General features: G+C 46.0%; 1 protein-coding gene and 1 long non-coding RNA gene across 3 annotated transcripts in view; one reads left to right on the top strand and one right to left on the bottom strand.

Annotated features, from left to right (window-relative positions):
* Window positions 1-7,263, top strand: part of LOC308471670 — a 76,686-nt gene extending 69,423 nt beyond the window's left edge. The window contains exons 3-5 of the long non-coding RNA XR_013983052.1: window positions 419-3,045; window positions 5,087-5,213; window positions 6,818-7,263. This is a non-coding gene — a long non-coding RNA (uncharacterized lncRNA). The remainder of the gene's footprint in view (window positions 1-418; window positions 3,046-5,086; window positions 5,214-6,817) is intronic.
* Window positions 1-16,115, bottom strand: part of FAM107A (family with sequence similarity 107 member A) — a 34,732-nt gene that overhangs the window by 7,136 nt on the left and 11,481 nt on the right. For both annotated transcript variants that reach the window (XR_013983041.1, XM_080995922.1), the window contains one exon: window positions 6,558-6,732. Coding sequence is in view for 1 of the 2 variants with exons in the window: in XM_080995922.1 (XP_080852048.1) it covers window positions 6,558-6,732 (175 nt within the window). In the remaining variant the exon portion in view is untranslated. Of the gene's footprint in view, window positions 1-6,557; window positions 6,733-16,115 lie in introns of those variants that run through there.

Here is a 16,115-nt window from a genome sequence, read left to right as displayed (position 1 = left end):
CAATCCTCACAGAACTCTAGCCCAATTGGTTGCCATTAATCTGATTTGAATTAATTTTATAATGAAATGATTTTAGAATGCTTTATCATTTTACTGTTGTTAGTCGCCCTGAGCCCGGCTTCGGCTGGGGAGGGCGGGATATAAATAAAAATTATTATTATTATTATTATTATTATTATTATTATTATTATTATTATTAAAAACTACTTAGGTATAATGATTATGGACAAAGGTGCCCCAGCTATGGAATCATTTCCATAAAGAGAGTCACCTAATGCCCTTCAGGTGCCGCACAAACATTGTTATTTACCCAGAAATTTAAGAAAACATTTCTTCCCTTTGCTGATTATGCAGCTGTCTCCAACCTGCTGCTTTAGCTCAGTTCTTTTGTTTTATTATATTGTTTTCTTTTGTGCAGCACGCGGTCTGAAATCGAAGATGATGAGAGGCAACCTATCTATCTGTATCTTAGAATTTCAACAGGTGTTGCTTAAAGGTGCTACAAAAACCTGTCCTTTTTACAATTTGGCCACCCTAAAAAAAAAGAGGGGGGAGGAATGGTAGCGGGTTAGTGGTGTGGTCAACCATGTGCTGTGCCTTCCTCTCAGCCAAGGATACGACAGGAGGTGTCTGGTGGCGTCTTCCTGAGTAACTGGGCACAGGAACAGTTCCACTGGCCAGAAAGAAAGTGCTGGGAATTTGTGGTTGCTGGCAGGGCAGGGGGTTAAGACAGAAGGTACCGTTTCCCCACCAAGTAGAATAAGCAGGAGCCCCCACCCCCAAGACAGAGGAGGGCTGGCTTGCCACTTTTTAGAGTAAGCAAGGCAATGCACATGGCCATCTAAAGGGCATTCCCCAACCCCATAAGACTGCTAAGTTCAGAGTCTAAAAATGACCCAACTGCAGCATGGATGGGAAGGGGAAGGAGACTCTGTGCTGGCCACCAGGCAAGGGCTTTTCCCACTTGCCTTGCCCCACCCTCCAGCCTTCGGAGCCCTCAGAGATTTCAGAAGGAGGTTGCTACCGTGACCATAATGTGAATCTGCTTTTTGATGAACTGAGTAGAAGACTATGAGTCATGGGGAGGTGGGGGGGGGGGAGAGAGAGTGTGTGTGAATTCAGCACTGCTTAGTTTGTTTTTTGCTTGTTTGTTTGTTAATATTGTTGTTAATACAGTGGCACCTCGGGTTACAGACGCTTCAGGTTACAGATGCTTCAGGTTACAGACTCCGCTAACCCAGAAATAGTACCTCGGGTTAAGAACTTTACCTCAGGATGAGAACAGAAACCACATGACGGCGGCACGGCAGCAGCGGTAGGCCCCATTAGCTAAAGTGGTACCTCAGGTTAAGAACAGTTTCAGGTTAAGAACAGACCTCCAGAACGAATTAAGTTCTTAACCAGAGGTACCACTGTACTGTTTTGTGGATTGTAAGCACTTTGTGAACTTTATAATATGACTTTTCTCGTGGTTGGGCTGTTATCTATTTTTTTAACGTTGTTTTGTTAATGTTTTATAGGAGGTGGTCACTTTATTGATGACTTGGCAATTTGTATATCATCTGTGTTGCAATTGCGATGTTCTGCTATGTTGTTATTTATCGTATGTAAGCCACTTTGTGACTAATGAGAGTTAAAAGCGGCATAGAAATATAATAAATGAATGAATGGGAAAAGGAAAGTTACAGATTCCTGGAGGTCCCACTTCATGACAATGGAAAATATTTGAGAATATTTGATCAGTGAGGCAACTTTATGTATGACAAATCATGCATCAGCGCAAAAGCTTTATCCAAAATTATCCCCTGCCCCGCTACTCTCTGTGATCAACTGGGTGTACCCTTAAAATTGTATGGAAAAAGTGTAAAAAGAAATGTTTTAATTAAGCATGACATTTCCAAGTTTGACCAACTTAAAAAAATAATAATAAATCTCAGCCACTTTACCATCTACCAGCAGGGGGAGTAATTCAACCAATAATCTTACACCAGAATACCTCTGGCAGTTTTTGCTGCAAATAGTTCCTGCACAAATTGATCTGCTCCTAAGTTCAGTACTGTGAGCAGTGGCCACTGCCCTTCATACTGACTTGAGCAAAGTTGGGTCAGGATTCAATGGCTGTTAATGTGGCATAAGAGTGCTATAACTGCATGGTGCGGATGTGTGGCCTTAGTCAGTGTGGTGTGTTTGAATGGGTTTTTTGCTCTAATGCTACTGTTTACATTCTTTGACCTTTTGGTCACCCTGCTCAGATGACGTCCCTTGAAGCTTATCAAGATCTTGACTGTTTTTAACAACAACAACAACAAACATCAAATGAACTGGCATGGAAATGAAGAGAGCTTGGAGAACATGGTCAATCATGTCTGGACTGGAGGGACCAATGGTCTCTCTGTATAAGGCAACATCTGCACCCTATAGTCGTGCCTCCTCCCCGCTCCACAACTAACCCTGGGGATAGTGGTTTGTTCCCTAGGAAGATGAGTTGACTGTTAAACCACTGCAACTCTGTGAGGCAAACAGGCAAACTCACAGCACCCTTAACAAATGACAGATGCCAGGATTCTTCGGAGAAAGCCCTGACTGGATAAAGAGGTATGATACGGTTTTTAAAGTATAGTGTAGATGGGATTCTTAGAGACGCCCCCTTCTATGTCCAAGCTTGTGAAACAAATATATACAGTGGTACCTTGGTTTTCAAACACCTTGGTTCTCAAACACCAAAAGCCCGGAAGTAAGTGTTCCGGTTTTCAAACATTTTTTGGAAGCTGAACATCCGATGCGGCTGTTGTTTCCAGGGCACCTGCACCAATCAGAAGCTGAGCCTTGGTTTTTGAACATTTTGGATGTCAAACGGACTTCCGGAACGGATTAAGTTTGGTGCTTTTGTTTTTGCTATTTATTTTGCGTTTTTGTTTTTGAGGCTTTTCCTCAAATTTTGTTTTTGTGACTGTGTGGAACCCAGTTCAGCTACCGTTTGATTGATTGTGTGTCTGTGGAAATGGATAAAAAAACCCATCCAAACAATGACTATCATCAGTACAGGCAAGGGAAAAAAACCTGTAATTTTTATCATCTACAATACTATCTTACTTATTTTATAGTACAGCACATTGATTATTGCTTTCATTTTATGGATCAATGGTCTCGTTAGATAGTAAAATTCATGTTAAATTGCTGTTTTAGGGGTTGTTTTTAAAAGTCTGGAACGGATTAATCCATTTTGCATTACTTTCTATGGGAAAGCGTGCCTTGGTTTTGGAACGCACTTCCGGAACGGATTAAGTTTGAGAACCAAGGTACCACTGTACAGCTAAAAGCAAGTGCTGAAGACCCACAGAAGAGGAGAGCAAAAATCTGCTCCTAAGTAGAGGGCACTCAATAACTTGCCTTGGATTTTCAACCTGGAGATAGGAATCAGATTCCTTCAGATCTGCAGATTCCTTCAGATCTGGTATGTTGCCTGCTGAGGCAACTGCAGATCTCCAAGATCTCTGCTGTATTTAGATGGGCACTAAACATGCTTCAGGCCTGAGACCGTTTCGAAGATGTTGCGACAATTAAACTGGTATTCAAACCAATACGCTTCCAGCACAGGTAGGTAGGTATTAAGATTGTGAAGATGATGAATTCTGTTGCGGATCCTAATCTTGTCAGATGGAAGCAGGCAGGATACACACAGCATGGAATAAAAAGAGCTCCCAGCTCCACAGGTAAGCATGCTGGTTGTTAGCTGCTGCCATTATTATCTGGGTTTGGGGGCTGTCTTAAATCTACAGAGGAACATAGGAAGCTGCCTTAAACTGAGCCAGGCCATTGGTCCATCATCTACAGGGCTGTCTTAAGTATATGCGGTGCCGGGGTGCAAAGATCCGCCTGGTGCCCCTCCCCAGGTTCCCCAGTCGCAGGCACGCAGGAGGGAGGAGCTGGCCGGCCGCCTCAGCATCTCGCTGGCTCGGTCACCCCCAAACTCGTGGTGCAGAGTTTGAGCCCACCGCGGTGCCCCAACCGACGGGTGGGCTCTTCCCCAGACTCAACTTTTGGGCCCTGGACTCTCAGCCTGGTGCCCCTGAGACATAGCTGTCAACCGTCCCTTATTTGGCGGGAAAGTCCCTTATCCCAGCGCCATGTCCCGCTGCTGTCCCTTATTGATGATGTCCCTTAAATTTCCTGGGTTTGAAAGGAAGCAGCTCCTCTCCCTCCCTCCCTGCGGCCAGGGAGGCTCCAACTGTGTTGCTTGGCTGCGTTGCTCACCCAATAAGGAGTCTAAGAACGACTGGGGGGTGGAGCTTGCATGTCTTGTGCCGATCAAATCGGCCTCGTTGCCTGGGGACTCACCTTTGCTCAGCGCTTCCCAGCAGAGAGGTGACGGTGGTTTTCCTTGCTGCACCCCCTTTGCTGGGTTGCTGCGCTGTGGGAACCACCGCTTGAGGCTTCGTTTGGCTGCTGGCTGGGCTTTCTGCCTTTGGCTTGGAGGGGCTCAGAAGTTGAACATACCTGTGCCCTGAAAATCCTTTATTTTGGCTGCTGATCCCTTAGTTTCGAGGCTGCTGGTCCCTTATTTTCAAATCTGTAAGTTGACAGCTATGCCCTGAGAGCCCGGCGCCCGGGTGCCCTGCACCCCTAGTGCCTATGGGTAAGACGGCCCTGATAATCTAGCTCAATACTTTGCCTACATTGACTGCCAGCAGCTCTCCAGAGTTTTAGGCAGGAATGTCAGGGACAGAACCAGGAATCTTCTGCATTCAAAGCAGACCCACTGCCTCTAAGCTACAGCTCTAAGCTACTACCCACTGCCTCTAAGCTACACCCACCCACCACAAATGATTGTTTTAGTTCTAAGCCAGCTAAGGAGGGTGTTGTTGTTTTTTTGCCCTGAAAGGTGGAATACAAATTTATAAATGGACGAATGCATGAATAAATACATATGCTAATTATCCAATCTGAACAGCTCACTCCATAGCCTAACTGCCCCCTGCCTGCACTTTTCAAACAAGATTCATGCTTCATAAAACAAACAATGCTAGCGGATGTGGCTTGGAAGCGGACAGGATATTTACCAGCTCTTCTGCTTCCTTTTATCTAGGAGGACCTTTGCAAGCAACCCTGTCTTCCTTTCATCTATAAATATATGTACCTCTTCGGAGAGTTTGGGGAAATCTCGGGCGGGAGCTGACGTTCTTCTGGCTCTATTGACGCTGCAAGAACCCAAGGCGAGATTACGAAACGTGTCCTACATCCTCTGGTGTAGGAGTGCATGTCCACTCAGACTTTGTGATTTTAAATAATGATTTATTTATTTTTTTAAGAGAAACAAAAGAGCTGTGGACATTGTAGTGCATTGAATCAGCAGGTGAATGTTAAAAGGGGGGAAACGAAAGAGTAAGGATGGATGAATTTTAAAAGGAAAGGCCCACCTGTGCTAATTGGAATAGTTATGGAGACATTCACATTGATTCCAGGGCTAGAATTCCAGAATCTGGCATGGATTATCAGAATCCTGGCAGGTGCATCTATTTCCCCATCTTGCTCCATGACTAGCAAGGGCAGACCAGGGTCTGTGGAGGAGCCACTTGCTACCTGATCCTTTAAAGCGGGGGCGCCAGGGAATTTCTTCATATAAACATTATAAAGCACATGCCCTACTGCTCAGCTATGGTCTACTACCCTAATTGCTCCCAATATACCTGAAGGAGCGTCTCCACCCCCATTGTTCTGCCCGGACGCTGAGGTCCAGCGCCGAGGGCCTTCTGGCAGTTCCCTCACTGTGAGAAGCAAAGCTACAGGGAAGCAGGCAGAGGGCCTTCTCGGTAGTGGCGCCTGCCCTGTGGAACGCCCTTCCAGCAGATGTCAAAGAGACAAACAACTACCTGACATTTAGAAGACATCTGAAGGCAGCCCTCTTCAGGGAAGTTTTTAATGTGTGACATTTTAATGTATTTTTAATCTTTGTTGGAAGCCGCCCAGAGTGGCTGGGGAGACCCAGCCAGATGGGCGGGGTACAAATAAATAAAATAAAATAACAACAACAACAACTGTTCAAAATGACTATATAGCTCTGTTCTAGCACGGATGTGGGTGCGTGGAGGCTTCTGTGCTTAAAATGTCAGCTTTCTTTTTCATTCAACAGAGCAACTTCATAGTCCTCGCGGCTTGTGGGGAAAAAAGCTACAAAAGGTGCCATTTCCCAATGAGACTCAGGCTAATTGGAGGGAAGGATCTATTTGCTTCACACCAATCCCTGCCCTTTATTATGACTCCTGGCCTCTATTCTGCAATTATTTTTTTTACAAAAAAATAAGGCTCTAAGAAAGACTCTTAAAATCTATCCCCCCCAACCCCCAGCTCACAGGCCAAAGGCCTGACAGGAAAAAAAATCCATAGTTTGGGATGTGGAAGGACATGGCATATTCCAGTTTTCACAAGTGGAATCAACTATGCAGGTCAGCGGTACAACTGTGCATAGACACGGGACCTGCTGCTTCTTCCTAGTTCATCATTCTACTCACTTTGAGGTTAGGGTGCAGTAAACAGCTGTGCTGGATCTTTTTCCTCACCTCTTGTGATTCATAAGCAGCTCCCTGTGAAGTTCTTGATGGCTTTTCGAGGCTCTTACAGGGTTGAGCAGCTTTTTAGGTTTGATAAGGTCAGGGTTTCCGTCAATGTAATCTGGATGAGTCATGATATTCCCAATATCTGGCCTCTCTCTCTGTATTTCAGTATACATAGATGCTAGGAGAGAGGGGGAAAGAGGGGGGAGGAGAGAAAGAAAGAAAGAAGGCCTCTGGATTATTATTATTATTTCTTCTTCTTCCAGATATATACTGTATATATGAATCATCTCAAGTCTGTGCCCTTCCGGATTACAAAGACTACCTGAGCAATGTCATTCCATGACAGTAAGTACAGTGGTACCTCGGGTTACAGACGCTTCAGGTTACAGACTCCGCTAACCCATAAATATTACCTCGGGTTAAGAACTTTGCTTCAGGATGAGAACAGAAATCGTGTGGCGGCAGCAGGAGGCCCCGTTAGCTAAAGTGGTGCTTCAGGTTAAGAACAGTTTCAGCTTAAGAACGGACTTCCAGAACGAATTAAGTTCTTAACCAGAGGTACCACTGTAAGCAGTTTCCACTGGACCTCTTACATGGCGTTTGAACTGAGCTCTCTAAGCTTTCGGAGGACTAACTCATGTTTTGACTCTGTGTGTGGAGAGTTCCACACAGATCCCCTCAGCTCTTGAAAGAATGTGCCGGAACTCACTACGAACACCTCCCTTGTTCTCTTATAATGGCAATGGCGTCCACCTGAGAGGTGCCAGAACTGAGTTCTGGCTGGGAAAAAAGCTCCCTCTCTCCTCTCTCTCTGTGTGTGATATATAATTGCTGTGTATCCCGGCATTGCACACATGAGCCACATTGCTCACCAACCATCCCTTCGCATAGAGCTCCACCCCCCCCCCATACAAGGGTATGGGAATCCTGATTGGTCCAGGATTCCCCCTTGCATGGAAGAGATTTATCCGTGGCTACTAGCCATGATGGCTATGTTCCACTGGTCAGAGGTAATTCGCTTCTAAAGGCCAGTGGCTGGGAATTGCAGGCAGGCAGAGGGCTGTTGAGCTCATGCCCTGCTCCCTGACTTCCCACAGACACAGGAGAACAGGATGCTCGATATTGACCTGATCCAGAAGAGGTCTTCTTACGTTCTTAGGTCCTCCTGCTCTCAGCTTGTGTGCACTGGGCCCCATATCCCTAGAGCTGGTTGGCAATGTGGGTGCTGCGGGAGTGGGTCTGGCGGGCTCAGTGCCACTCCCTTCTTCAATGCATGAGTGGTGGTCCTTTGAGTGACCCTCCAGCAAGGTAGGCAACGGCATAGTAAAGGGACCCCTGACCATTAGGTCCAGTCGTGGCCAACTCCGGGGTTGCGGCACTCATCTCGTTTTACTGGCCGAGGGAGCCGGCGTACAGCTTCCGGGTCATGTGGCCACCATGACTAAGCCGCTTCTGGCGAACCAGAGCAGCGCACGGAAACGCCGTTTACCTTCCCGCCGGAGCAGTACCTATTTATCTACTTGCACTTTGACGTGCTTTCGAACTGCTAGGGTGGCAGGAGCAGGGACCGAGCAATGGGAGCTCATCCCGTCGCGGGTATTCGAACCGCCAACCTTCTGATCGGCAAGTCCTAGGCTCTGTGGTTTAACCCACTGCGCCACCTGCGTCCAGGCAACGACATGGTACCCTGCAAATGCTGGGGCTACAACTCCTAGGGCTGCCATCTTTCAAAAAGTAAAAAACCAGGACACCCTGAAAGTTGTCGAGCTCTTCATTAGTAAGAACCCAGAATTGCTGAGCTTAAAACACCCCGAAATTGTTGAGCTTTCCAGAAATTTCCCCGGATGTCACTTCCGCCTTTGACATCCCGGCAATGTCTGGAAAAATCCGGATGCATGGCAGCCCCGACGACTCCCTTCATCCTTGACCATTGGGCTGTGCTGCCTAAAATATTCAGCTCGAACTCCATTTCCCCCCACCTTTCTGCCCCATTCCCCCACTTCTGTGACTGTCTACGCCCTGCATGCCATAGTGATATTGCCGGGCATGCTTGTACCAAACGTTGGAAATGTCAGAGTGAGATCAGAGAAGAAGAAGCAGGGCAGCGTTAAGTGAATTACAACCTGATAAAACCCATATAGGTAAAAAAGCAGAATTCACAGTGTTGAAGCGGCTTCCTGCTACATCGCATGCTAACTGGGCTAGCGTCCCACCGGGGTGGGGCAGGGGGGTCAAGGGAAGGGGAGAAAAACAGATCACAACTGATTACATCAGCATAATTGGGGCTAAAAGTTCAATGCTGCAATTAAACGCTGCAGGGTAGCGGATCCAGCCGCTCCGTGCACCAAATTATTTTGCAGCAGTCACAAACCCCATTCGGCTAGCAGGGAAAGAGAGGCTGGCTAGTTTTGTCTAGCTTGACCACCGTTGTTGAGACACAGACCTGCGGCTCACCCTGGCCTCTTACGAAACAAGAAACACCTGCTGTACTCAGAAAAGCGCAGCTCCCTATCTAAGAATGATCCTTGTTGGAACAGCTCTTTCCTTTGTGCAACTTTTTCAGAAACAGTGTGTGTGGGTTTTAAATGCTTCTTCCACAGCTTTGGAAGCAAGAATCTTGGAGTGATTCCAGAATCCAGACTGTCACTATTTTCAGGTGGGGTTCAGTCACATGCCAGCAAATTTGGGTTGACTGGGAGGTTTTGCACAGCAAACTAATTTCTCCAAAAGGTTGGGTTTCGTTTCATTTTTGCGATAAGAAGAAGAAGAAGAGTTTGGATTTGATATCCCGCCTTTCACTCCCCTTCAGGAGTCTCAAAGCGGCTAACATTCTCCTTTCCCTTCCTCCCCCACAACAAACACTCTGTGGGGTGAGTGGGGCTGAGAGACTTCAAAGAAGTGTGACTGGCCCAAGGTCACCCAGCAGCTGCATGTGGAGGAGCAGAGACGCGAACCCGGTTACCCAGATTACGAGACTACCGCTCTTAACCACTACACCACACTGGCTCTCCAAGCAAAGCAATGGGGAAATGAACTTGCTTTGGTGCAGTGGTGTCTAACATCTCCACCAGCAAGTCAGGATGGATGTTCACTGAATAGCCAAGTTCATCTGAACTTCCTGCCAAAACAGTTCAGGATGAATGTTCAATGAACAGGTCACCTGGAAGCTTCCTTGCAGGCTATATGGCAATACTACAAGCCAGGTAGTGGAGGGAGAGCTCCATGAGACTGGTCCTGAAAGACCTACATTGGCTCCCAGTATGTTTCTGAGCACAATTCAAAATGTTGGTGCTGACCTTTAAAGCCCTAAACCAGGCTTCCTCAAACTCGGCCCTTCAGATGTTTTGAGACTACAATTCCCATCATCCCTGACCACTGGTCCTGCTAGCTAGGGATCATGGGAGTTGTAGGCCAAAAACATCTGGAGGGCCGAGTTTCAGGAAGCCTGCCCTAAATGGCCTCAGCCCAGTATACCTGAAGGAGCGTCTCCATCGCCATTGTTCTGCCCAGACACTGAGATCCAGTGCCAAGAGCCTTCTGGCGGTTCCCTCACTGTGAGAAGCGAAGTTACAGGGAACTAGGTAGAGGGCCTTCTTGGTGGTGGCACCCGCCCATCAGATGTCAATGAAATAAACAACTACCTGACTTTTAGAAGATATCTGAAGGCAGCCCTGTATAGGGAAGTTTTTAAAGTTTGATGTTTTATCGTGTTTTTAATATTCTGTTGGGAGCCTCCCAGAGTGACTGGGGAAACCCAGCCAGATGGGTGAGGTATAAATAATAAATTATTATTATTATTCACAAGACCTTGCTTTCTGCATTACATTGTTATCTCCAGCCTGAGTTTCTCATCTGTAAGATGGCCATAAGATTGACCTACCCCACAAGTTTTGATAATGATTGCAAAATGACTACCAAGTTGCCAGCAATGGTCCTGGATGGTTAGAGTGTGGTGCTGATAATGCCAAGGTCGCTGGTTCAATTCCCCATAAAGGACAGCTGCATATTCCTGCATTGCAGAGGTTTGGACTAGATGATCCTCAGAGTCCCTTCCAACTATGATTCTATGGGAAGGATGTTTCCATCATGGGTGCAGTGAGATCAAGCAGCTCAGTCCCACTTTCTTCCCTCAGAGGATTTTGTTGGGAGCTGCTACAAAACCAGGGAAGAACCTAGAGCCTGTTCGTTGCCAGATCGATACAGTGGTACCTCAGGTTACAGACGCTTCAGGTTACAGACTCCGCTAACCCAGAAATAGTACCTTGGGTTAAGAACTTTACCTCAGGATGAGAACAGAAATCATGCGGCGGCAGCGGGAGGCCCCATTAGCTGAAGTGGTGCCTCAGGTTAAGAACAGTTTCAGGTTCAGAACGGACCTCCAGAACGAATTAAGTATCACTGTATGTGGTTAAAACATTTATATCCCACCTTTGTTCCAAGGAAAAGGTGACACACATGGTCAGAGCATCAGCAAAAGGTCCCAGGTCTAGTCCTTGGCATCTCCAGGTGGGGTTTAGACAGACCCCTGTCTGAAACCCTGCGGAGCCTCTGCCAGCCAGTGTAGACAATACTGGGGTCGGTGGACTAATGGTCTGACTCAGCATAAGGCAGCTCCCTATGTTCCTAAGTCTCTCCCCCCTCACTTTTACCCTCATGCCCACCCTGAGGTAGGTTGGGTTGAGAGGTGTGATAGGGCCAAAGTTGCTCAGTGAGCTTCATGGCTGAGTAGGGATCTGGACCAAGTTTCTGCCAGTCAGAGTCTGATGCACCAATCACTACACCACACTGCCTCTCTGGTTTATGAAAGTCCCTTTGCCACATAAAATGCTCTTGCTGAAGTCATACACTGGCTTTGATATCCAATGGTTGTTGACTCCCCCAAAAAACTCCACTTGTCACATTGAAATGAATTTTTTGAAACGTTGGAGGCAGGGGAAGAAAGAAACAACCTTGAAAACCTATTTAATTTGCCCTCTAAAGTAAAGGAAAATGAGAAGCTGGAGAGCCTTTTGTTTTGCGGTCCCTCGGCCTTTGTGACAAACAAGTGTTCCCACTTGGATATTTGAGTGTAAAATGAGAGGAGCAGGGAGACGCCAGTTCCTGGGCAATCTGTCAGGAGAAAGGAACAGCCTCTGGTTGTTATTCATCCCTCTCACTCTTACGTAACCCCTGAGCTCCTCACTGAAGAGGACTGGACTTTGTTCTCACAAAGAGAGGCTGAATTAATTTGCCGACATCCCAGAATGTTCGAAACCAAAGAAATTGATGGCAATGAGTGGACAGGAAGGTATCTCAAGACTGAGGTCGGGAGCTCCTCCTTGCTCTGGCCACAAACAGAAACAAAAGGCTTGTTCACACATTACACTGAATGCAGGCACAAGCCGTCTTTACACATGTACAAGGGCTTGTGTGAAAGAGTGCGCACTTTTCAACACTTGCAGAAAGCCACTCCTGTGCTCTTTGCATGCTGCTTCCCAAACATCTGACAGATGGCTGTCAAATCTCCTTGCTCTATGGTTCGTAAGTGCCCGAAAACCAAGGCACTGCCAGACACTTGGGGAGAGCCGAACAAGGGGCTTTGATAGGACAAACCACCTGCCAATATCGTGATGACATCAAGTGATTGACAGGTGGATTGTCCTGCCCATTTGCCAGAGCTGGCCTATGGGGGGGGGGCAGATAAGGATCAGGCTTGCTGGACTAAAGAAGTTTCCCACCTCGGCCTATGAGAATAATAGTGGCTTTTGTCTTGTGCAGCAGTACCAAGGCTGGCTCAAGACATTTTGCCGCCTGTGGCAAAAGGCAAGATGGCGCCCTTCCTCCTATTCCATGTACAGAAGCTGACTGGACGGCCGGTTGAATCTTATTTCAATGCTGGTAACAGGACAGCGTATCTCCCACCATACCTGAGGGCAGCAGGCTGGTTTAGAGGGTGCAGACAGTCTGCGTGGAAAACACAGACCTGGTCCCCAACACCCTCAACACTGCCCTGCTCCCCAACACCTGCTGCCTGAGGTGGCCACCTCATCCTGCCCGATAGTAGGGCCGGCACTGAGCAGCACGCAGAGCACGGTGCACTTGCAAACGTTACCAGGTGCCTGGCTTGACGGAGAGCAGAATCTTGACCTGGAGACAGCTCAGAAGGATTGCCAGAAAGATTGTATGGATCAGTGCAGAGCTCAGAGTGACTGAAGCATGAACATACTTCAACAAGCCGAGTGAGTTTCAGACAAATATTTACAAAAAGGAGAGGTATAGCAGGTTTTTGCTGGACCTCACCTTGCAGAAACATGAACTTCGTAAGGAAGGTTCTCTCTGGAAACAAAGGGAACAGTTTCTGAATATTGACGTGGCAAAGCTAACAGGACACATAGTACTCAGTAACTAGGATCTTGGCATTTTTTTGTAGTCATCAACATTTTGAATCTTACACCTGGATCCGGAACTTCCTCCTGATAGCTTCTGCCCTTAACCACAAGGCAAAATCATTAGGCCATGGAGTAGTGGGGCATTTTTAAGTGCAGAAGTTCATTATGACGTCCCCAAGGAGAGTCCAGAAATTCCCCCAGCTCTGTTGGTCTACTGTATGTATATGTACGCACATACACCAAAGAGTAGCAGTACATAATAATACCCCATTTATTAGGATCAGTGTGGCTGTAATCCTATGCACAACTCCCTTGAAGTCAGCTTCACTGATTTCAGTGACGGTTCAGCTTGCAAACATAATGAGCTTCAGCACACGACCTTTGGGCTGATAAAATGCAACGTTTAGCTTTAGAATGCAGACGATCTTGCAAAGAAACAGCTAGCATGAAGTAGGAACGCCCAACAAAGAAAAGGGAACCTGCGTCCAATCTCTGCTTGATTATTTTCCTCTTTCTCTGATTTCCCCTCTTCTGATCACTTACCGACAAACTTGAAAACCTTGTTGTTCCCTCGTTCACTTTTGCTTTTCAAAAGGAGCAACGTTATTCCTACTACAGCACTTTTCAGTGTACAAAGCATTCCGCAGTTTGGGGTGGGATCTACACACACGTTAAAAACATTGTGAAATGTTTTTTGTTTTTTTTTTTAAAAACCGTTTTGAAAAATTCATTGAATTTGCTATAACTCACATTCGCCATCTGGTGCCACAATTGTATATTGCACTTTACAATGCATTCAAAACTTTTCATTTGCAGTTGTATAGCCGAGTCCCTTATTTCCTAATATAACAGCCCTACCTTCCTTTTCACCAATGAATGTTAAATCCAATAACAGATCTATCAATGACCTCTCTTACTTGGCATCTCGTGGTCTCTCGGACCAAGATGGCAGCAACACCTTCTTGTTACACACCTGTCTCACAAGAGTAAAATCAGGGCAGCTGGCGATGCTGATCTCTATGCCGAGAGATAGCCAAACCCATTGCAGTTCAAACTAGTCTTAAGACCACATCTGACAGAATTAGATTAGTCACACTGGCAATCATTTACAATCTGTTTGGGGTATTTGGTAATGTTTTAGACTCCATGGCAACTGGAGGAGAAGTGGGGGTGGGGTGGGAAGCATTTTAAAATGTGAACGATCTCTGCTAGGGAAGGAAGATCTGACAAGGAGGGTCAGACTTAATACAGATTGATGCAGGTCAATACAGGGGCAGGTAATCTTTCAGGTAACCTGGTCCCAAAGCTGTTCAGGGCCTTTTATTTGTTAGCAACAAGGCCCGGAACATGGCCCAATAGCTGATTGGCGGCCAATGCGGTTCTTTCAGCACATGTGCACATCCAAGTGTTCTGGTCAAGAACCACTCAGTGTGGCCGAGTCTTTGGCCTGTGCTGAGTTTTCAGGAAAATCAGACCATGGCAAGGCAGCTGCACACTGCCCTGAATCAAATTCAACCTCTGCATGCTGCCACACAAATATTTATATAGGTAAAAAAGGTAAAGGACGCCTGGATGGTTAAGTCCAGTCAAAGGCGACTATGGGGTTGCAGCCCTCATTTCGCTTTCAGGCCAAGGGAGCCGGTGTTTGTCCACAGACAGCTTTCCAGGTCATGTGGCCAGCATGACTAAACCACTTCTGGTGCAACGGGACACTGTGACGGAAACCAGAGTGCACAGAAACACCGTTTACCTTCCCGCTGGAGCGGTACCTATTTATCTACTTGCACTGGCGTGATTTCGAACTGCTAGGTTGGCAGGAGCTGGGACAGAGTAGCTCACTCCGTCGTACGGATTCGAACCGCCGACCTTCCGATCAGCAAGCCCAAGAGGCTCAGTGGTTTAGACCACAGCGCCACCCACGTCCCTACATATTTATATACTGAGGCATTAGAAGGGTTGTGCTCAAACCCAACCCATGAGTGATGATGTCACAGCAACTGCTTCTCCACAGTTGTGAGGAACAGCCCCGGATACTATGCTGCTGATGGCAGACTGGCAGCAGATAATTCAATTAAAAATAAAAAAATAAAAAAATTAGAACCTATTTTTTCCCCAGCCTTCTAAAAAGAAGCATCACTCTAAAAAGGCCACTTCCATGTTTTGTGGCAAGATAAAAATAGGCTGCATAAAGAAGCATTGTCATTTGCTTAAAGCTGTTGCCTATTAATTCTATTAAGTGAGCGCAAGTTCTTGTGCTTTGACAGAGGATGAAAAATGTTCCCTAAGCAAATTTTCTACACCATTCTTTTTTAAAAGAAATAAATACAATTTTTATTAAATTTTCTGTTTTACAATTTCAGATAATTTTTTTACATACTTAAGATATCAATGACCTCCCTTCTTCTCTTTCCATGGTTCATTTTGCATATCTTATATCCCTGCATATTTTACAAAAACTATACCAATTGGTTTTCCATTATTACACAACTTATTTACACTGTTGAATTTAATGCTGCCAGCGTTTTCAGCTGTACACAATTATTTCCCATATATTCAATAAACGTTTTCCAATCTTCTTTAAACGTATGCTCTTCTTGTTCTCTTATTCTATATTCTGTCAACTTGAAGTTTCCATTCTTCTTTAGTTGGGACCTCGCTCATTTTCCATTTTGGGGCTAATGAAACACGGGCCACAGTTGTTGCATACATAAATAACCTTTTCTGATACCTGGGAATTTAATTCTTGATCTCCTAAATCTTTCATATCCATCAATAGATGTTTTTTATCCAAGCTAAAAGCACCACTTCTTTAAATCTTTTTTAATTAGGAGGACGATCAATTCCTCTGATACTTTCAGCTATTAAACCATACTGCCGACAGCTCTGCTAATATCTTTAGAAATGTGCTGCCGACCAGGATTTTGCACTGTGGTACGAAGGTGGCTTCAACACTAACCTTTACTCTGGAAGTGCTATATTTTGCTTACTCAACTTTTTTAACGGAGAATCCAGAACACATCATGGCCGTCAAATTGCATTTCCACTGCTTTAGGAGCATAGGATGCTGTCTTATGTCATACTGGCGATCCCTTTAGCTCAGTACTGTCTACCCCCAACCTGCGGTTCTCCAGATGTTTTGGCCTACAACTCCCATGATCCATTTGTGGCTTAGGGGGTCCATGAATAACCATAG

The sequence above is a fragment of the Podarcis pityusensis genome, assembly GCF_964106645.2.
Source record: "Podarcis pityusensis genome assembly, chromosome: 2".
NCBI classification, from domain to species: domain Eukaryota; kingdom Metazoa; phylum Chordata; class Lepidosauria; order Squamata; family Lacertidae; genus Podarcis; species Podarcis pityusensis.
This window is presented reverse-complemented; position numbering and strand designations above follow the sequence as displayed.